At 43.0% G+C, this 22,235-nt stretch overlaps 1 protein-coding gene across 2 annotated transcripts in view; it reads right to left on the reverse strand.

Annotated features, from left to right (window-relative positions):
- The window catches only part of SPOCK1 (SPARC (osteonectin), cwcv and kazal like domains proteoglycan 1), a 461,772-nt gene extending 439,844 nt beyond the window's left edge, over nt 1–21,928 (reverse strand). Inside the window, exons 1-2 of one of the 2 annotated variants that reach the window (XM_039836105.1) lie at nt 21,774–21,928; nt 20,951–21,136 (exon numbers count right to left, since the gene is read on the reverse strand). In XM_039836105.1, coding sequence (XP_039692039.1) covers nt 20,951–21,136 — 186 coding nt within the window. In that variant the 5' untranslated portion in view covers nt 21,774–21,928. Of the gene's footprint in view, nt 1–20,950; nt 21,349–21,773 lie in introns of those variants that run through there. The other variant, XM_039836104.1, reaches the window with a different exon arrangement.
- Nucleotides 21,929–22,235: the final 307 nt, after the last annotated feature.

The raw sequence follows: 22,235 nt of genomic DNA on the forward strand, positions 1-22,235 counted from the left end.
AAATAACGACAAGTCTCAGGAATGACAACCACATCCAGCACCCAGATTTTGGTTTCTAATTACCAGTTCTCATTTGAAGGAACTAGGGCTCTTTGAATAAACGTCGGATTCCAGGATTAGGGAGGAAGAAATACAAGGTAACCCTGGAATATCTTCTATGTCAGAAAGCAAGAGAATGCCTATAAGGACATAAGAGCAAGTTTGAGTGGATTCCCACAGTCCAACTTGAAACAACAGGAGCATCAAGAGGGCTAATGATGACAACACACTGAATTTTTAAAAATTCATGTGTCCACAGTGTCATAGTTTTAGCAAAAAGGTAAGAGAATGGTGAAGCTCTTCTTTACTAAAAAAAATACTAGCTAAAAAGTGTAGAAAGAATAAATTGGAAAATCATCACTTTCCAAACACCAGTGTAATCACTGATACAGGCAAGGACCATCAATGGGTGCTAAAATTATTGGGTAAAAGGTCTTTAAGAACAAGATTTTGATATAGTCTCAACATTCCACCCCATGGATTATTTACTGAATACAAAAGGCACAGTGTACCTCTGCAATGAGGAATCTGGCAGACACTATCTTAACCAAGTCGTTACACTAAGCATCTCCGTCAAACAATTTGGCATTAGGTGCTTTACGTGATAATTGGGAAGTACATAACATCACCCATGTAGTCTTCTTGCCAAAATGTCTAATGTGAATCCAATCATGAAGGAGCAATCAGACAAATAGAGGTTTTAGGACATTCACTAGAACAACTTGCCTCAATTCTTCGAATTTGTGTATATCCTAAAAGATCCCCCTCCCAAAAAAGGCACAGGTATTTTTCTCTTTTCTAGACAAAAGATGAAATGACAACCAAATTCAACATCTGACTGGATCCTGAAATGGAAAAAGCTATACATGATATTTTTAGAAAGAAGGAGAAATTTTAATGTAGACTGGATAACACTATTGTATTAATGGTAAATTTCTTGGGTCTGATAATTTTATTATTTTAAATGAATTATTAGGAAATATATCAGGTAAAATGTCTTAAAAGTAAAGAATGAAAGATTTCTCTACGTCTTAATATTTTAAAAAGTATCTTCAAAATATTTTACATTAAAAAGGCAGTATACACAAATATAGATTAGTGTATATAGACTCCTTGGTTTAAAAAGTGGAGGAGAGAAGATAAATGATACAATTATTTGCTTGTAAATGCACATGAAATCTGGGGAAGGATATATTAGAAATTAGTAACAGTGGTTATTTGTGGCAGGTAGCAAAGAGAAGCAGGGGACAGAACAGGGCAGAAAAGGAACAGAGGTGGGAACAAGCACATTCACTGTGTGCTTTTTAAAGTATTTGGGATCGTGAGTATGCGCAAAAAAAAAAAGTGAGTAGTATTTTAGAAAGGAAACATGAGGGCTAATAAAGTGGAAGGAATAGATCAATGGAAGGACTTAGGATCCTTCAGGGAGAGGCCCTAACCTTCTTCTAGAGGTGTTAAAAGATGTCCTGGGTATGCAAAACACCATCTTCTCAGACTGAGTGGGGGACAGTAGCTGTGTGGTTCAACAAGGCTTATCAAAAGTGTTTTGATTTCACATATTCTTGTCTTCTCACAACCAGCCATTCTTTCTCTAAAAATTATCTTAAAGACATAAGAAGGATGAAAAACGATTTAATTGCCAAAAATGTTCACTGCAACATTGTATTAATAGGAAAACTGAAAACCAAATATAAGCAAACAGCCTAGAAAGGCTTATTAAAATGAGTCATGGCATACTTCAAAAATACAGTCCAAGTATCACCATGACACAGAAAGCTGTTTAGGTAGCATTTTAAAATGAAAAGGGCATATACATTACATTATTTCACTTAAAATTGTATATAGGTAAGTATATAAAGGCATAAAGCAATATAGCTGTCTTTGGCTGATGAGATTGCAGGTACTTATTTTCTTCCTTCTGTTTATTTTTTTTAATTTCCTCAAAAAATAAGATTTTGTAATTAATTTTTTAATAATGAATTTATTTCTGTAAATGGGACTGGAAAGGCCCTGTGCAGAAAGCTTGTAGAGAGATACAATTCAGACACCTTTCCCACCAACTTCAAGGTTGGGAATAGACTTTCAGACCACTCAGAGTTTACGGACAGCCATCTCGTGTCTCCAGCTCCTGCAACATTTCTCAGTATAACCTGCAGGTAAGGAAGGTGGTGGGGTCGGGAGTTGGCAGGGGGAGTGGGGAGGCAGCCCACTGGCTAGGCTATGAAAACAAACCTGTCAGCCTGCCAGCAACCCCTAAGAGCAGCTCTGCACAAGAGTAGGTCAACATCTACTGGACCATGACAATGCTTCTCCCGCCTCACTAACTCCCCAGGGAATGGTCACACTTGAAGGGGAAAATGTAGCTTCATCTCAGCAGTGTCCCTTGCTAAGCTCCACATGTCAACTCAGACAGCACCTGAAGCTAAAAACTGCTGTAATAAACTGACAGAAGCCCATATCAGCATATCCTTGTGACTCTGGAAAGAGGGACGCTGGCTTCATGTAACGAAGCTGGAAAAAAAAAAAATCCCAGTTTCCATCAACTTGCCGGCTGCCACGCCAGGTAACAGAATGAGGGTTACTTCCATTATTAGCACAGCACGCTAAGGAATGTAGGTTTAGAATCCAACCCAGATTTGAGGCTCCCTTTCTTTTCGAATTAGCTCTTCTACTTGGCGAACCTCTTAACCACGCAGGGCCTCAGGTTCCTCGGAGGTCTCCAGCAGAGCTTGGAGGTGAAATGAGCCATGTGTGGAGAGCTAGGTACAGAAGTTTAGCATGTGTGTGGGCGCACACATGCATAGAAGGGGCTGTGATGAACGGAAAGCAAAGTGGTGGCCAGGCTATCTCAGAGCGCCTGGCACATACTAAGTCTAATAAATAACAGCTGTTATCCTTTCTAGCGCAAAGATTAGTGAGCTAGAGTCATCCACCAACTGATCGGATAAACCAAACACAAAGACCTGAGACCCGATCACCTGTGGCTAGACTCAAAGTCTCCAAGAGGTAAGACTGGCATCTGTATCCCAAAGAAGTAAGAAGTTACTGGATTAAAAAATAATCATATCCAAGTCTCATGTATATCAGGGACATTCAGATTTGAAAAAAATCACTGGTTTTACTTTATATGGAACATAAACTAAATGGCCCAATAAAATGTTTAAGAAATTAAATGCATATTCTCTCAAACCCCTAATTTATTAGAACAGAATAAAGAAATCTGCATTCAGCAAAGGTTCTAGTGTAACTATCCTAAGCTAGGTGGCAAGTCTGGAGGACTTTTAAATCAGTATGTATTACTAAGATTTCCTATTTATCAATGAGCTACTATGTTGCCAAGCAGAGAGGCCCCTTACATCAGAAGTATGTTATTTGAGTGGGACTCATGTTGCCGCCCCTCCACATTTGACTGAGACCAAAGTTTGGCTCCATATTCCTATATATCTGCTCCCCCACTCCCCATCGAAAAAAGAAAAAAGTGTCAGGCAAAAAGCTTGCAGATGTCAAAGAATGATTCTTGAATGCTTTGCAAAGGGGGAGGAACTGATCCCACCATTATTCCACATGGCCATCACCTGCTCTCCGGTCCAGAAGAGAAAAGGACTAGAGAGGGGAGAAGCTGACCATCAGCCTTCCGGAACATGTAATGTTCACCAGATTCCCCAGTGAGGTGTATTTCCCTCTCAAGTGCAATTAATAGGGTATTATAGGAGAAGGCTTAAACACTTAGCCTTGCAAGAGAAAAATATTTGTTTCTCCAACTGGAAATCTTCTCAGGCAGTGGGCTTGCTAATCTGTCCTATGATCAACTGAACAGAAAGAGAATTCAAGAGGGCTGGCCAACTGGGGAGAAAGGGCAGTACTGGGAAAGCATCTCTGTTTAGTAGGATAGTAAGATGAGAGTGTAGGGAATAAAAGAACATAGAAGGCAGCTCAGCTGGAGCCACTTGTGAGCATCCTTCCACGGGGATCACTCTAAAGGCGAGAGGACCTTATTATCATGAGGCTTTGGGGCAGGCAAACATCTAGGAGAGGATGTTCTCGGGATGTTATGTCATTGGCTAGTCATGTGACTTCTCCTCCTTTCAGGTACAAGGTGGGATTACCCTAACTGCCCCATTGATGTGGAGTCTGGCCATGTGACTTGATTTGCTCCAAAAAAAAATGGTGTCCATTGAAGAAGATGTAGTGAGTTGCTAAGGCAAGAAGACCCTGCCGCACACTCTTCCTCCTGCCACAGTGACTGTGAATACACGGAGACGTAGTCTTCAACACCCTGTCTCCCTGGGGACAAGATCAGAGCCCCTACCAATCCCTGAGAGAGATGCAGCATGAGAGAGAAACAAGCCTTTATTGTTTTAGGCCAAACATGATTTCTAGGGTTGTTACCACATAATAACCTAGACTATCCTTACTGATAAAAGGGATCAGATGCAAGAGGTTCATCTGGAGTCAAACCACCAAAGAATTAACATCAAAGAATTATATAGTAATCAGGTCCTGTGCCTGAAGCTCCAGAGAGCCCATTCTGATGAGAACCCTAGAAGGAAGAGGGTTAAATAATCAGTTATATATTCAGCACCACGCCCCTCTTCAAGACACAAGCCTAGACTATGAGGGCAAAGAGGAAGAGAAAACTCCAAATCTAATATGAGATGGAAATTTTAAACTCAACTGGACTTAGTTTTAAAGCTAAAATTGATGAAAAACTATGGAATCTGCCCAAAATGTTATTAAGAGAAAGTAGCAATTAAAAATAAATAAAAATGACTCATGTTTATTTCCCAAATTGAAACTCCTCAATACGCTGGTTGCCCATACATGTTTGGTAAACAGGAACATATGTTCATGACTGGTCTCAGAAAGCTGCAGCTGTTCACATTTGCTCTCCTTAAAACACACACACATTTCTAAAATAATTCTCAAAAAGCCATCAACATTGCCCCCAAGACAATCAATTCTAATCAACTCTACCAAGCACAGTACATGAATCCTATTACATGGCCTTCCTGCTTCTTTTAGAGATATAGTCATTTTTCTCTGCACAAAGAGTACACCCTACAGGGAGAGAGAGACAATTAGGATATCCGAAAACTGTGTCCAACAGAAGTAAGTTAGAGCTCAGCTACCACCACGGAGAGGGGTGTACACCGAATAGCCAAAGTGGGGACCACAGGCATGACAGGAAGCAGAGTCATCAACATGTAGAGGTTCCCCAACCTCCCATTCCATGTTACCCACCCTCTGCCCTCTAAAGGACAATTTTGTCTTTTTCCAGCATAGAAGTTAGGACGGTAGGAAAGCACCTAAGGAGCCAGAAGAAAGTGGGAGGTCTTTAGCCAGGAGAAAGGAAATCAAACTACATAAGAAATGGCTGGAAGAAGAGGTAGGAAGAGAAGAAGAATTTTACGGGTTGTCCTATAAAGGACTCCTGAGCAACACAGAGACCAAAAGAATAAGGAGAACATAGCCTTCGAGAACTGTAACTGTGGGTTATGAATTGGGTCTTCTCTAACATGCTTTGAAAGATCGAAGGAAAAACTGGACTTCCTTGGGAAATCCTTTGGCTGCTTGACTGTGCATCTGTGCATGGGACTTTAAACAAAGCCTTGGCTCTGTGGGGCCCCCTTTATCTGATTCTCCCAAAAGGCACAGCATACTCTGAGCAGGTGTTCTTCTCCCTGCCAGCCTCCCTGACATCTCCAACGGGATGCGATGATCCTCCCTGGGGTCCTCACAGCATCCTGTGCTCCCCTGCATTAACCTACATTGCCACGTTACGACTGTTTATTCACTAAGATTTGGCCTTGAATTTCCACACTTCTAGGCCTGGCACCACACCTAGCACACAGGTATTCAATAATTAAGATGATCTAATCTTTCTTAAACTCAAAATTTACTTGACCAAAATAATGGTAGGAATGTAATTCTTACCTGCTCCCCTTGTCCACATGACACAAACAGTTTCTTGCCTATGTAACAACATCTTTATTACCTCTACAGAGCCCTGGCTACTCTGCAGGTCAGTTTTCTGTATTATGAAAACATCTCGCATAAATACTAATTCTATGTGGAGAGGAGGAGAGTGGAGAAGAGTATGTGCCTTAAAAACTATGACCAAATAAAAGTATCTAAAAACTTACTGCAGAAGATTCATATAGGTGTCAAGTGTCACGTTAGATAACCAGTAACACGGTAGCAAAGTCAGCTCCAGGTCTATAGAAACGTCACAAAGAGAGGACAAAGGACGAGATCCAAAGAGTTGTGGAAAGGGGAGCAGAGGTGTGGCAATATGGATTTCTTCTCTTTCCTCCGCTACCCTAAAGTATGCCTAAGACGGTGGGCTTTTTGATGTAACTCAAGGCTAGAAAAGAGAAAGATACATGTTTAGCTTGGCATTACACAGGAGTTCTGCTGGCGGAAGTTATCTTCCAAGTGGAAAGATCCTTCAGAGCAGACCAAAAAGAAGACCTTGTCTCCACACTCCTGCCATCACCTAAGACATCCAACCTTCCCCAGGAGTGAGAGCAGACAGGGCAGAGACAGGAGCCCATGATGGTCATTAGAGAAGGAATTGGTGGAGCTTGAGGAGAGTGCAGAATAAAGGAGAAAAAGAAGGGTGGTCTTAAGGGTAAAGGGACACAGTGGCGATGCCCAAGGGTGTTTCCATGGGGCAGGGTGCATGGTACAACCTGTAATTCCAAACAAAGTCTTCAGATCCATGAACGGAAGCTAGAGAGAGAAACATCCAACTAGATGAGAGACATTACTATCCCCATGCCCACTACCATGGACTCAGTGTGGACTCACAGACTACTCAAACCAAAGTAAATGTTTCACCAAATATCCTACGGGAGGCTGAGTGGACTTGCTCACTTTCTTTTGGACTGTGTCCTCTTTCCTTTCCTAGGGCAAGAGAAAAGGCTCTCAGAACATCTCTGATATGTACTAAAGATCTGGTAGCCTCGAAGAGGCCAGAATTCATGAGCTAAGGTCCCAGAATGCAGGAGTTTACAACCCAAGTGTGTCTCCAACAGACAAAACAAGAACTCAGTATAAGGAATATGTTTCCCAAAACAGAGTTGTGTGGCACTGGCTGTCACTGATACAGAATTCAGAGGAGTGGATCATTAAAACTTGCTGTGCAGTGTATGAACAAGAAGTGAGTCATGAGCAAGGATCACCTTGCTGGAAATAACAGCTCCTACTCGAGATGTGCAGGGAAACAAGATTCAAGAGAGAGTAACCTGCCCAGCCATCTGGAGACCGTCATTTCTTTGGGGAACAGAAATATTTTTATGTTGCATTTTCCCACTCCTCAGGGAAACAAAATCAAAGCGCAGCCAATTTACTGAGACTCGCAGGTAAATACACAACATCTCACACAAAAACTCCCTGTGGCTGTTTGTCTTGGCAAAAATAATAAAAATTACATGGTTTTTATTATATGTGATTGGCTGCAATAATGCCTCAGATTTCCTGTAGATACAAAATATAATAATAACGTAGTTACTTGATTGATCCTCCTTTGTTTTGGTCCTGGAAAAGTCAAATATCTGGAACAAGAGGAACTTACGCCCTAGAATATGAGCTCTATGAGAGCAGAGAATTTTCTTTATGGCTGTGTCCCAGAGTCTAGGACAGTAGCCGATATATTTATTTCTTAAATGAATGAAAGAATGGTTCATCATATGCCCCTCACTCTCAATTTCATCCACCTGGACTACACCTTGCACTAAAAAAATAATAATCATAAAAGAAGCAACCATATCCCCAGGCCAGCATTTCTCAACACTGGCACTATTGCCATTTGTGGGAGGGAAGGAGGGCTGTCCTGTGCCTGGCAGGATGTTTAGCCACATCCCCTGGCCTCTACTCGCTAGATGCCAGTAGCAACCCTACCCTCACTCCCCAGCTGTGGCAACCAAAAATGTCTCTAGACGTTGCCGATGTCCCCTGTGGGCAAGGCCTTCCCTAGTTGAGAATCACTGCTCTAGGCCTGTAGAGAGCTCCCAGATTGCTGACAGACCCAGAGACCTGTTGTGTTTTCCACGTTGCTCACAATGCTGAAACAGCAGCCAGGGAAAACCCTTCTCCCTGCCTACTCTGAGGTGAGCGCATCAGACAGGCCTACAGTGAGGGCGGTGGGAGGAACCATGGGGCAATGAAAATCAGGCAGATGTCTTGAACGCAAATGAGGACTGAGATGTGGGCCCAGGCCTTATCTGTATTCGACAGGAGGAACCACTTTACGGCCATGGTGTGGATGGAGCTGGTTTTTAACGATCTCCTCTCACAAGGGCATTAAAGAATCTATACGTTGTGCAGTTGCAGGGGAACCATCAGTAGCAATCTGACTTGCAATCTGACTTGGAATCTGGCTTGGAGCACCTGCTCCTGTTCCTAATTATGAATGAGCCTGGGATTCATTAACATCTCCACATCGAGTTCAAAGGGCTCTTCAGAAAACAGGCTCTGCAATGCATTCACAAGGCCAGATACAAATGTGAGAAAGGGCACCAGCTTCTGCTCCCTAACTCTGGGTGAGCTGTGGGTCTCTCTCACACCCAATTCCCTGACAGACTCAAGACGGATCAGGGAAACACATCTCCCAGTCAGGACTCCTGCACGCATCATCTCACTTGTGTAGATTCAGTAGTTGCACATTACTTGGCATGCTATGTTTCTATCACATTTTTCTTCTTTACCAAAAAGTCCCTACTAGCCAATGCTGGCAAGGGTGCAGTAAGACATACACTCTATAATTCTGGGGGTAGGGTCAGTACGATGTGGTAACATATATCAATGGTTTAAAATGCACATGTCAGTACACCATGCATTTCTCCTTCTGGGAATATATCGTAAACAAATAATTCTAACTATAGAAAGGCTCATGTGCCCAAAACATTTGTAATTATTTAGAATAAGGAAAAAATGGAAACAACCACCTGTCTATTGACAGATATTTCGGTTTTGTATATAGTAGCATATACATTCACTGGACTAATATACGCCATTAAAATGTCATTTACAAAGAAAAGCATTATATTATACTAAAATGTTTACGCTCTGTCATTAAATTAAAAAAAGGAGAGAGAGAACATCAAATCATATCAACAGCATGATGGCAACCATGAAAATAAAAACTTTGGCATTAAAAAGTCTTCTGGAAGCAAATAGACTCCAAAAAAAATATTAACAGTGACTGCACATGGAAGGGATATGATTTATTTATGTATCTTCTAAATTCTCTTTTTAAATTGTCTATTTTTTTAATTAAGTTTATTGGAGTAACATTGGTTTAAACTGTCTATTTCTTTAAATTTGTGAAAGAATAATTTAAAGTCAAAAGAAAAATGATAAATCGATAGCCAGGGCATAAATACATCCCCTCCATATTCTCTTTATCCTGGTATTTTTTCCCGGCTTTATTGAGATATAATTGACATATAACATTGTATTAGTTTAAAGTGTACAATGTGATGGTTTAATACATGTACATAATGCGAAATGATTACCAAAGTAAGGTTAACACATCCTTCCCCACACATAATTGCCATGTTGTTTTTGTTCTTATGGCAAGAACATTTAAGATCTAGTTTCTTAGCAACTTTCAAGTATAAAATACAGTATTGTCACCATGCTGTACATCAGATCCTCAGAATTTATTCATCTTATAAATAGAAGTTTGTACTTTTTGATTAACACATCCTGATTTCCCCCAAACCACCCCCACATCTCCCCAGCAAACACTGATCCACTCTCTTTTTCTATGAATCCAGCTTTTATAGATTCCCTATATAAGTGAAATTATACAATATTTGTCTTTCTCTGTCTAACTTATTTCACTTAGCATAAGGCTCTCAAGATCTATCCATATTGTTGCAAACGGCAGGGTTTCCTCCTTTTTACGGCTAAATAATATTCCATTTTCTTTATCCATTCATCTAACAAAGGACATTTAGGTTGTTTCCAAGTCTTGGCTACTGTGAATAATGCTGCAAGAAACCTGGGATGCAGCTATCTCTTTGAGATAGTGATTATTTCCTTTGGATATATACCCAGACGTGGGATTGCTAGATCATATGGTAGTTTGATTTTTAATTTCTTGAGAACCCTCCATGCTGTTTTCCTAGTGGCTGTACCAATTTACATTCCCACCAGCAGTGCACAAGGGTTCCCTTTCCTTCATGTCCTTGCCAGCATTTATTTCCTGTCTTTTTGATAACAGCCATTCTAACAAGTGGGAGGTGACATCTTATGGTTTCGATATCCATATTCCTGATAATTAGTGATGCTGAGCATCTTTTCATGTACTTGTTGGTCATGTGTATATCTTTTTAAGAAAAATGTCTATCCAGGTCCTTTGCCCATTTTTAAATCAGGTTATTTCTGCTGTTCAGTTGTATTAGTTGTTTCTATATTTTGGTTAATAACTCTATCAGATACATGGTTTGCCAATATTTTCTCCCATTCTGTAAGTTACCTTCTCATTTTGTTGATGGTTTTCTTTGCTATGTGGAAGCTTTTTGGTTTTATATAGCCCCATTCATTTATTTTTGCTTTTGTTGCTTGTGCTTTTGGTGTCATATCTAAAAAATCATTGCCAAGACCAATGTCAAAAGCTTTTGCCATATGTTTTCTTCTAGGAGTTTTATGGTTTCAGGTTTTACATTTAAGTCCTTAATCCATTTCAAGTTAATTTTGTTAGTGGTGTAAGAAGGGGTCCAATTTCATCCTTTTGCATGTGAATACCCAATTTTCCAAACACCACTTACTGTAAAGACTATCCTTTCCCCGCCACTGAATTACTCTAGTTTACCTTTGTCTATAGAACTTATCACAGTTTTATCTTAATCTCAATATTATTTTTCTCCCCCAACTAGAACATAGGCTCCATAAGAGTAGGCAAGTGCCTGTTATGTAACAGGTGCTCAATTAATATATTTTGTTGAATTGAATGTACAAATGAGACTGTAGGGTTTTTTCCCCTCAATCAGTAAAACAAAAATGTTGTTCCCAGTGAACTTTCATACACTTGTGGTGAGACAGTAATTGGCACAACCACATGGGAAAACCAGTCACATCTCTGAAAGCTGAACATTCGCCCATCTTATGACCAATTAATTCTACATGTAGGTGTGCACCAGAAAAATGCATACAGAAAAATGCATACATAGATTCACCAAGAGACATGCCTAAGAAGTGCCATTACGTAATAGCCAAAACCAAGAAACTACTCAAATGTCCTTCAATAATAGAACAAGTAAATACATTGTGGCATAGTCACACAGCAATGAACATGAGCAAACTACAGCCAAACATAACAATGTATCGCAAATTTGATATTGAACAAAAGAAGCCAGACCAAAAACGCAAACAAAAAATCCTTATGATTCCATTATAAAAGTACAAAGGCGGCAAAAGTAATCTATAGTGGTAGAAGTCAGGGGAGTTTTCACCTGGGAGGGGGACAGGTAGTGACTGCAAGGGGCACAGAACAGACTTCTCAAATGCTGATAATATTCTGTCTTGGTCTGCTTGCTGGCTATATGGGTGTGTTTACTTTGCGAAAGTGCACCAAGGGTCCCTTAATGATTGGTACCCTTTGCTCTATGAATGTTCTACTCCAACAAAACGTACTCCCCACCAACCCAGGGCTGCTGAAGACAGGGAATCTTTTCTGATTATCTATCCACTTGGTACAAGCCTTGACCTAGAGCCCTGACAAGGCTAAACTCACCACATTTCAGCATTCATACGCATCAAGTCCTATCTCAATTGTACAGACCAGCACCCTCCTGTTGGCAGTGTCTGGGTCTCTAAACTCCATCATAATAGCCAAGGCCACCCATGTACATCAGTAAGAGTAGAGGTAAGCTGAAGTGGCTTGACCTCCAGACAGATTCAGAGATGAATGCTCATGCAACTTTCCCACAGAGACATGGCTCAGGTCACAGTGTCTCTGGCTGTCCAGCTTGCAAGGACTGCTCTGGTTCTTTTGTAGATCAGGCCTTTTCCTTTGCAAAGTAACCCTCAACAGGTCCCTGACCAACAAACACCCCTTCTCCTTCACTTTGTCTCAGACAAGAAGACTCCAGAGGACAGGAAACAGGTTTGTTTTTCTCCCTGCTGCCTCCGAAATGGCCAGCACAGTACCCGGTACATAGTAGCCTAGCCAATAAGTATCTGCAGTATCAATGTGTGAATACTTGAACAAACAAACATAACCAACCTGTGTACCAGGATCTGGATACTAGTATGGCAAGGATCTAGGTCCAGAATGACCATAGAAAGAAAAAATATATTTTTGAAAACACATACATCTTTCTGAGGAAAAAGTTTTAAACCACCAATCCGGTTATATAAAAATCACACAATTTATCTAACACCAGTAAAAACAGCATGCTTTTATCTTCACCATGGACAGCAATTTTATTCTCTCACTCATTGAAGGTGACAAAGGCCTTATTCAAGATGGCTAGTCAAAGGTCACAGACCAGGTCCAGAGTCATGGCAGCGCTAGCTGGCTCAGATGGAAGTGATGCCTTGGCCAAATAAAAGTGCTGGACACCAACGAACCAAGTCCACCAAACTCACAAAGGAACCAGCATGTCCAATGAACATAGAAAAATATGGAAATATCCCATTATCCCTTAACAATGGGGTATGGAAAAATCGCATAGCCATATAAATCTGTTCATATCCAGCCCTTATCCCTCAGACCTTATCTGTGCTTCCATCTGTCACCTCCACACCCAAGGGAATCCTCCTATGAAAGTAAACATTCTTTATTACATGTACCATTCCTCATCTACTTCAGGCTTTTAGCATTACTTAGGCTTCAATACTCACTTCTCTACAAACTAAAGCCAGCATCAGAGTCAATTTCCTTCAGTTCATCTGTGCACAAAGCATGTCAGTTCAGCTAGAGAAGTCAGACCAGTGTTGGCCCCTTTGGAGACAGGAATAGTTGTTGAGATGATCTCCTAGGACTTTGTCACGTAGAATGTCCCATATCAGTTCCACTCTGCTCACGTGCACAAGCGTCTCTTAATGCCCTAGAAGCCGAGCAAGAACCAAATGTTCTTCTACTCCAGGAGAACCTCATGATAATGGCTGCTGCCGAGACCCATGCAGATACAGACACTAGAAAGCAAGAACTTCCTTTCTTCTGATGGCAATGGTAGCCTTGTTGGCACAAGGAAAGAAATAATGCACTCATGATAATTTACTGCAAGACAAAATGTTCATTTTATCTAAAATTTTATTTCTCATTGGAGCTAATGGTGTTGGCTATTTGGGATGAATAATAATTTTCCAGGATTTTTCTGAAAATACAATCTGAGAACTACCTGTGTCAGAATTACCTGGACTTATACAGGTTCCTAGGTGCCACTCTTGACCTATTGAAGATTATGCTTGGTACTAGGAGGCTGAAATCCACATTTAAACAAGCCCCAACAGTGATTTTTCAAGATTATAAAGACGTAAGTCTGAGAACCATTACTCTAACACCTCGCTCTGCACATCTTCCCTTTTTGCCTTGGCCATGGCCAGTCATCTCAATTTGGCCTAGCCACTGTCAGAACTGAATTAAGAGTGATTCCATCTACATAGTGGAACAGAAAAGGTAGAGCAGAAATAGAAAAGTGGAGGCTTCTGCTCTCAGCATATTTGTTTTCTCTGTGTTTTATCTGTGTGTTTTATCGGTGAGCGAAGATTGCCTGGAACACCTGCAGTAAGTTCTGCTTCCCTATTCCAATCACAGGCACCAACGGACTTCACATAAATGTCTGCTCACCCTCCACATAATTATACTGAGGAATGTTGGCAGTGCCCTCTGTAGTGTGACGTGTCACAGATCACACAGGAAGAGTTTGCAAATTATAACAAATACTTGTATAATATGTCCTTCCTTCCTCCCTTCCCCACTGGGCCAAAGAAAAGTCCTTTTTAAAGGATCAAGGGAGAGCATCATCTGAGGGACCTATCTGACCTATAGTATCATAAGAAAAGCAACCCAATCAAGTTAATTTGGACATTAGCGTTATCCCTCCAGTAGAATCTCCAATAATTCACATCACGAGTTTGTGAATGCACCTTTCCTCCTCCCTCCCAAAAAGAGCATTATCCTAGTATCTGTCAAAGTAAAGTTGGGAGGACCCAGACCCAGGACCCATGAAATGTCACATACTATTCAGCAATCTGACATGGTACCGAAGGAACTGAATGCATGTTGTCTCTCCCCCTAAACTGTGACCCTTGAAGGTGGAAATCCTGGTTTTCATCTTTAGCTTCCAAGCCTGGTATCAGCAATGGTAGTGGGGAAACAGGCATGGGGAGGAGAGCAAGGAGCAGCTCATGTATACCAGTTTCATTTTTGAAAGATAAACTTCACATATCATTACTTTATCCAAGAAATTCTATGGTACCCTTATTTCCAAACAGCAATGGGACTTGTAGGAGCTCTGCAGCCCAGGACACTTGACCACAGAGGAAAGGAGAAACTCATGGGCCACAAACACTAGAGGGGTAGGAAGTATTTTTTTTGAAAGAGGAACTCACGGCAAGCAATATTTACACAACAAAGATGGCTACAGAAGACCACACAGAGACACAAAGAGGGAAGACAAAAGAACAGGCCATCCTTCCACGTAAGAACATACCCTATCTGTATACCTCACTTGTCGCAGGTGACTCATTTCGCTGCCCCCAAAACGTGTGTTAAACTGAAAATGTGCAAACCATGTTCTTAAATAAACTGGCAGAGGTCTTTCCCACTTTGAGATGTTTGGACCAGCACTTTGCACTCACTGCCTAGAAGACAAGTGCCTCCTCTCCTCGCCTGGTTCACTCCTGTCATCCGACATAGCTCAGCTGCAATGTCTTTCCCAGGGAGCCATTCCTGGACCAAAAACATTCATTAGCCCCTTCCCTTCCCATTCTTTGAACATTTGTACCTCTACCTTATAGCACTTTTCTGAATGATTACTCGTGATTGTTTATCTGTCTGCCACCGTAGAGCCTAAACATCAGGAGGATAGAAACCTCACCTGTCTTCTCCACCACCACCAAGGCCTGGCACACAGCTGGCCTATGGGGAACATTTCTGTATCAACAAACCATCATGACCTGTGTTAACTACCTCTTGGTGTTTGAATTTTCCTGAACCATGGCTAACCTGCAGTGAATTATAGGTCCTCTAATGGCTTGTAATGATCTGGAACTGAGGAGCTGGGCCTGTGATAGAAGGAACAAAGGCCTGGCCAGTCTTCCTAAGTACTTTTCTATTGATTCTAAAGCCAACAAAAAACATTTGCTAGACCCCATGAACAGTGAAGCAGAAAAGACAGCCTGGGACCACTCTGTGGGACAAGATGAAGTTTTTACCTTTTGAGGTGGGCTGGAGGCACCTGGATCAGAGCTTAGCATTAAAAGTGAAGCCAGTTAGGGCTTAGTCAACATAACAGGGCTCCCTGGGGAGTTCTTCACATAACTAGGGTTTTAGGCACAGCTGGGCACAAACCACCTCTCAAAATTCATAATGGGAGTTGCCAGTTTCAGGAGAGGTCCAGTGATAATGTGAAATATGAAGAGAAAGATTTCTGTGCCAGGAGCTGCAACTGGAAAATGATAGACTGGACCATATGGAACCTCACATGGCCTCCCAGACTGGCAAAGAATGGCGTGAAAATAAGCTCAAGGATAGCAAGTTTCCCCAACATTTCTCTAAGACATGAGACAGAAAGCAATGTCTTCAGCTGTGTGCCAACAACCCACCCACGCTCACGGAGCAGAAGTTAAGAGAAGTTGAATCTCAGAAGCAAATTATAATAACAGGAATGCCAGCCACTGAAAGACCATGAGCATCTACTTTGATGAGCTCACTCAGTCCTCCTCAAAACCCCACAAAGTAGGTAGCATCACTCCAGTTTTACGGATGAGGAAACTGGCAAGACTGGAATGTGAACTCTGGTTAAAAGTGGGCCCTTGACTGTGACGTGACTCAGCCTCAAGAGCTTTGAGTATTTGGTTTCAAATATATTGAGTAAATGAATAAGAAATGCCTTATTATAAAATATTCAATTACTAGCATTACTTTGTCTCCTCTAGCAAGATAAAATAGTTGAGCTAACGATTAGGTCCCCCTCCTCTAGGGGAGTATTACAGGTGCAATGATCCATTTAGGATCGCTTCTTGCCTTTGAAAATAATCTTATCAACATATAGGGGAGTGTACATCCTCTCAGCAACCTAATTCAGCTGAAGTACTGTGGGGCCAGTGTTTGAGGAGGACCAGGAGAAGCAGGGGAACTCAGCCTGGGAAGGTCAGCTGGGACAAGACGCTCTGCCGTCCTTGCCAGTCAAGAACTAGGTTTTCCCTGGCAAGGGCAAACTGAAGGTAAGGACCGAAAACTCAAAAATGGTCTTAGGCCTACCAACTTTCAAACTGTCCTTTTATAATGATTCCTGTGAAATAATTATTTCTATCAGTGGTCACCTCAAACAGGGGATTTAAGAGAGTGGGTTCATTAAAGAGAGCCAGGATCACAAACTCATTTAAGTCTCCTTGAACCTGTTTAATCAAAATGATTTTCTGCTACTCTCTATTACAAACCGAGTTTCTGTGGTGACAGATTAATGACTGATCCACTAAGCCATACCACATCTCTTGTCACCAACCCCCCCATCTGAGCCAGCCACTATTCTATCAATAAGCCCCACTTGCCCTTGAAACTCATTATAGCTGAGCTGTTAAGATCAAATGAGTAGATCAGATGCTCACTGACACTCCAGTTCTGCTACAGAGACCACCAAATCCCACAGAATGTGCACCAGAAGGAAAAAGAATGTGGGCTGGTCCTTGTAGTCTCATTAGAATTACAAACTCAGGTCACTCGTAGTGAAATAAATGTCAGGCAAGGCAACACTTCTGATTCTTTGGGCCTGCTAAAGGTAATTATCCTGGAATTAAATGTCAGGGCTAATTTCATGTGTGCAAAAGAAAGAAAATGTTATGTTTGATGTAAGCAACATTATTTTAATTAAATGAGACGCTAATTATTAGCAGAACATAAGCCCTGATGTGACCCTTCCAATAAACTGTGTCTACTGGCTTCCCATTCTACTTTGTCTCAACCTAAGGTTCTTCATTGATTGCCACCAGACATAAAGCAGGAAAGACCTGCAATGTGATATCAGTGGAGGCCCACACCCAAAATCCACTCCACGCTTGACTGCTGCCGTGCATAGGGAGCGTATAAAATTGGACTGCCTGGTTCCAGTCCAGGCTCCTCCACAGCCCAGCTCTGTAACTCTGGGCAAGAGACAACCTCCCAGTAAATTGGGGAGAATAACTGTATTTCTCTCCTAGGATTATTATGAATTAAGCCAATTAATATATGTAAAGTACCTTAAACAATACCTGGCACACTAAGTGCTTCATTAATGTTAGGTGTTATATAACTAGAACATATGAACTTTATAAGAAAAAAAAAACACTTATTTTTTTAAAAAAGACAAAACAGAATAAATAAGGAAGAAACATGTGATGGCATAAGAATTTCATCGAGGAGACAAGAGGTTACCTGAGTAAAGAGATCACATTATTTATCTTGCTCAGCCTTATAGCCAACTGCGCTAGCACATGATAGACAGTCAAATATTTATTGGAATAAATGAACGTACAAATGAATGTAAGAATAAACAGAGAAAATTTTCCTTACAGGAATGGTTATGGAAAGCCAAATAAGATTCAGAAAAAAAAATCAGGAAAACGGCTATGGCATCTTGACCCCTCAACCTCAAACCACAGAAAAGTTAAACGCATGACAGTTTGAAGTAGGAAATTATTGTACAACTTAATACAAACATCTGTCCTTCTTTATCTTCTCCTTCTTAATAATGTACTTGTGCAAAAGTCTGGGTCTCCATCTGGCCCAACCATCCCAATTACTAATCTTTATAAAAAGAATGATGAGCTATGTAATTGGAAAATTATATTAATTAAAAAAAAAAAAAGAACAATGACCAATCCAATACATCTTAGGAGCAAACATCTCCTAACATCTGAATTTTATGTTTCTTCTGGATCCATCACTCCAGGTAACAAGACATGGAGAAGTTCTGAAATTTTTACTTCCGGAAAAAAAGAGATAGCCAGTATTTGTGTACCTAGAGCAAGAGGACCGCTTCAAAGTGCTAAGTCCACGGTATCAGGTCATCTCTGGCAATGTTACAGCACACTCAACAGGCAGGGGAACATGGAAAACACAGCCTGCCATAATTTCTATTTCAAAGTTAGCCCAATAACACCACCAGTAGGCATCATCAACTTTCTAAAGGGAGTCCCTAGTTTTCAGTTTCACAAGTTCAAAAATCACTTCTAAATCTCTCTTCCAACTGCAAAAGAACTGATAAGCATCATAACAACAATCTCAGGGCAGTCTTTCAAAGTCATCAGTGACTTCGACAAAACAACTAAAACAATGGCAGAGAAGCTGAGTTCTGTCCACCTCAAGCAAGGCCTGGCTCAATGAAAACAATCAGGCTGGCTGAGCAACTGTACTAGTGGGGGCTTTGTCCATTGTCCAGTGAACAGCTGATTTCTATACGAAGCAACCTTTCAATCCCTGGTCGCAGAGGACTGAGGCTTTGCAGTTATTCCAAGTAAATTACCCAAATGAAGACACTTGGACTTGGCCTAAAAGATTATCTAGTTTGAGTTGTTCAACACCTGAAAAAGGTTAATGGCATTAAACTATGTCTGAGCCACAGCTAGCACCAGAAGACCCCATGAAGCATATAAACTGATTGATGATTGAAGATCTTTGGGATTTTTTAAACATTTTTAGATGTTTTTAGTGATATAATGAGTTAAATTATTTTAAAAGAAATGATATTGCTTAAAATATTAGTTTCATACCTAAAATTGCTCCAGGAACAGAAAAGTAGCACATTTGAACAGAGCAGCTTTTCTCTTTTTGTTACATTTTGGACACTTTTACAATATTTAAGGTGGTATTTCTTAAACATCATAAGAATTACCTAGAATGTTTGTTTAAAATATAGATTTCCAGTACCTATCCCAGAAATGTGGAATCATAATTCCCAGGGGAAGGGGCTGGGTGCTGTAATTTTACAAGCATCCCAGTAAGCTTCATGATCAGTCAGGTTTAGAAAATACTGACCCAAGGATAAAAAAAAAAAAAATCACCATTTGCAAGAAAGATGAGAAATGAAGAAAAGCCCAATTTTTAAAATTTAAAGATGGGAAATAAGAATAATTTCATGATTATGGTACATTGAGGCTAGAACCCCTTGAACAGGCACGAAAACACAGAAAACCTTTCCGCACGGCCCAAGACCACAGCTGTTCTCAATTTGACCCAGCTGCCATGTGAACCAAGCTGTAGGCAAAGGGGCCCCTTCTCTACACCTGGCCAAATCCGCCTATCTCTAGTATCTGCCTTGTTCCTCAACTCTAAAATGTAATGATAAACAAAAAAAGCAAAATGACTTCTATTCTATGTGAGTCCACGAATAGAAGCCTCTTTAGAACATCTTTTTTCAGTCATAAGCAAAGGTAATCAGTGCAGGGCTCCTCAGAGCTGATCAGAAAGGGGATTGAAGATGGTTATAACAGGGCAGGTCAGATATAGGGCAGGGGAGGGCAAGGAGAATATCTGCTGCAAAATTAAGACACTCCTCCAATAACTATAGAGGCTCAATGAAAGTATCTGAAAACCCCTTTCAAAGAGAAACAGCCCACAGCCAACTAGAAGGACAGGGGAAAGAAACAGAGAGGAGACAGAAGTAAATCCCCACCCAAGGCTATGGTTGCACCTGCTCCTCTGGAGTGGGACCTGAAGAGATGCTCTTTATAAAGTACAAGAAAACATCTAGATTCATTAAAATCCTCAGACTTTCCTTCTACAATGGCTGGAGATACCTGGAATGAGGCTGACTTAAGGAGGTGACTGTCACACATCTCCCACCTCCAAGAGCCCTGTGACAAGAACAGGGCCTCAACGGTACTGGTCTCTCTCAATGGCAGGAATTCCTAGTGTTAAGTATCACAAAACTTCCTTCCTACTCCCCTAGAGGCACCTGGCCCCAGCCACTGGGGGCAGCCTGTGAAAGAACTGGCAGCAGCTCTCACAGCACAGAGGGGATGCCATCTTGCTGGAAACACTGCGCCAGGTTCGTCTTGCCCGACATCCTGTTGGGCATATCTGGGCAGTAGCATACAGCTTTGGAGCAGAAACAGGTAGAAGATGTGCCTCTGGGTGCCCAGGAATAGCTTTCTCCCCTGCCGGGGCTCCCAAAAGGAGCAAACTTCTGCCACTGGGCTTCTCTTCAGCGTTCGGATCTAACTGCATGAGCTGCCTCTTTTTCCCTTCCTCTAAAGACGCCAAAAGTCAAACCCACCACACTCCCTTCTCCCATCATTTTATCAGGCCCATTGCCATGACCCTCCAAACCTCCTATAATACCTGGTTCCCTAATAAACCTAACCTCTACAGCAGAGATTTTTCTGGCATACCCTAGAGATAGTCCAAATCACTGCTGCCCCAGGGAGGTTCTTTAGGGGGCTTGGCAAAGTCAACCACCACCAATTGGAAAACTCAAAAGCGTAAGGAGCCTCCCTCCACAGCAGCTGCTGTTCATACCATGTGTGGTGCAGTCACCTCCCCCAGTCCTACACACACCTAAGACCGCAGGTAACAGGCACAGAGCATCAAGCCTTCAAAGTTCTCTTTAAAGTTCTTCTCAGGCAAGACGCAGCCAGGAACCCGGAACCAACAAGCTGCCCTGAGCGGTCTGCACCAGTCCACTCCCCGCCCTGCTTCAAAGGCCCCTCTTCAGAGGCTCGCCTGCCCGCAGGCCCGGGCGGCGGCGGTACTCACGTCTCGAAAGCGGTTCCAGTACTTGTCCCGGTCGTACTGGGAGACGGTGCTCAGCCACTGGTCATTGTCTAGGAAATTGCCGTTGTTGGGCTCCGCGGCTCCGGCGAGCGCTTCCAGGTGCCGGCTCTCCACCTGCAGGAAGCACCACGCCGCGGCGGCCGCCGCGAGCACGGCGATCGCTGGCATCTGCGGGGCAGGCAGGGGGTACGCAGGGCGGTGAGCCGGGGGGGACAGTGCGATGGCGAGCCCCTCGCGGAGCAGCGCCGGGTGAGCGCCTCCGCCACCGGCCCCAGCTATAGGGGAGGAGAATCTCATGGTGGGGACCGAGTCATCCCTCGCACACCTGGGGCTCCTGTCGCCGACCTAGGGACCTAGGGACCCCTCTCACGAATGGGGGATGGGAGTAAGAGGCTCAGTTACAAAGAGGCTGCGTCACAAATTAGGGGCTGCTATCAAACTACAGAGGACCCCTGTCACCTATACTCCGGATGCCCCAGAGGGCGTTACTCTCGGATGGGGGCTTCAGTACCCCTCCCCAAAAACGGAGAGCCCTGGATCCGCAAGCCGCGCTCCCACACACTGCGCCCGGAGCACCGGGGTAGGAAGCCGGAGCACAGGGCTCCAAGCAGCAGTCCAGACGCAAGCAGAACGGGGCTGAGTGTGGGATACCCGCGGCGGAGGGGGGTCTCGCCTCGCCCACCACGCCGCCTCCGCAAGAGGGGTGCGCGGAGATAGCCCCAGGCCCGACCCTGTCAGCCCCGCGGTGGTCGCGGGGAGGTCCCAACTACGTCAAGTTGGGGCGCGGGGTTCCGCGGGTACATACCTTGGGGGCCAGCCCGGATCCCCGCGTCCGAGTTCCTTGAGTTCCTGTGGCGCCGAGAAGGAGAAAGCTGACGTGCCGCTTGCTCCCCTGCGCTCCTGCCACCCGCCGCCGCGCGTCCGGCCGCTTTGTGAGCCCGCAGCGCTCTGGCTCCGCTCTCTCTGGCTAGCTCGGGCGCGGCGTCGGCGGGCGGAGGAGCCCGAACGCACGAGCCGAGGCCTCTGGCGACCCCTGGCGGCCGCACGCTGCTGTGCCGGCCGCCGGACAGCACCGCAGCCCCTCGTCCAGCACAGCTGGCGACGTAGTTTTCCACATCTTGATGCAGGACTGAAACAAGCCTTCAGGCCCAAGCTGGTGAGAGACAGCTGAGGGGACTCAGGATACGAAGCCAAGAAGCCGACCAACACTGAGGCATTCTCAAAAGGAAGGTCGTCCGGGACACCTAAGTCAGGATCACCTTGGTGG

Source organism: Pteropus medius, unplaced genomic scaffold (assembly GCF_902729225.1).
Source record: "Pteropus medius unplaced genomic scaffold, Ma_sr-lr_union100, whole genome shotgun sequence".
Lineage (NCBI taxonomy): Eukaryota > Metazoa > Chordata > Mammalia > Chiroptera > Pteropodidae > Pteropus > Pteropus medius.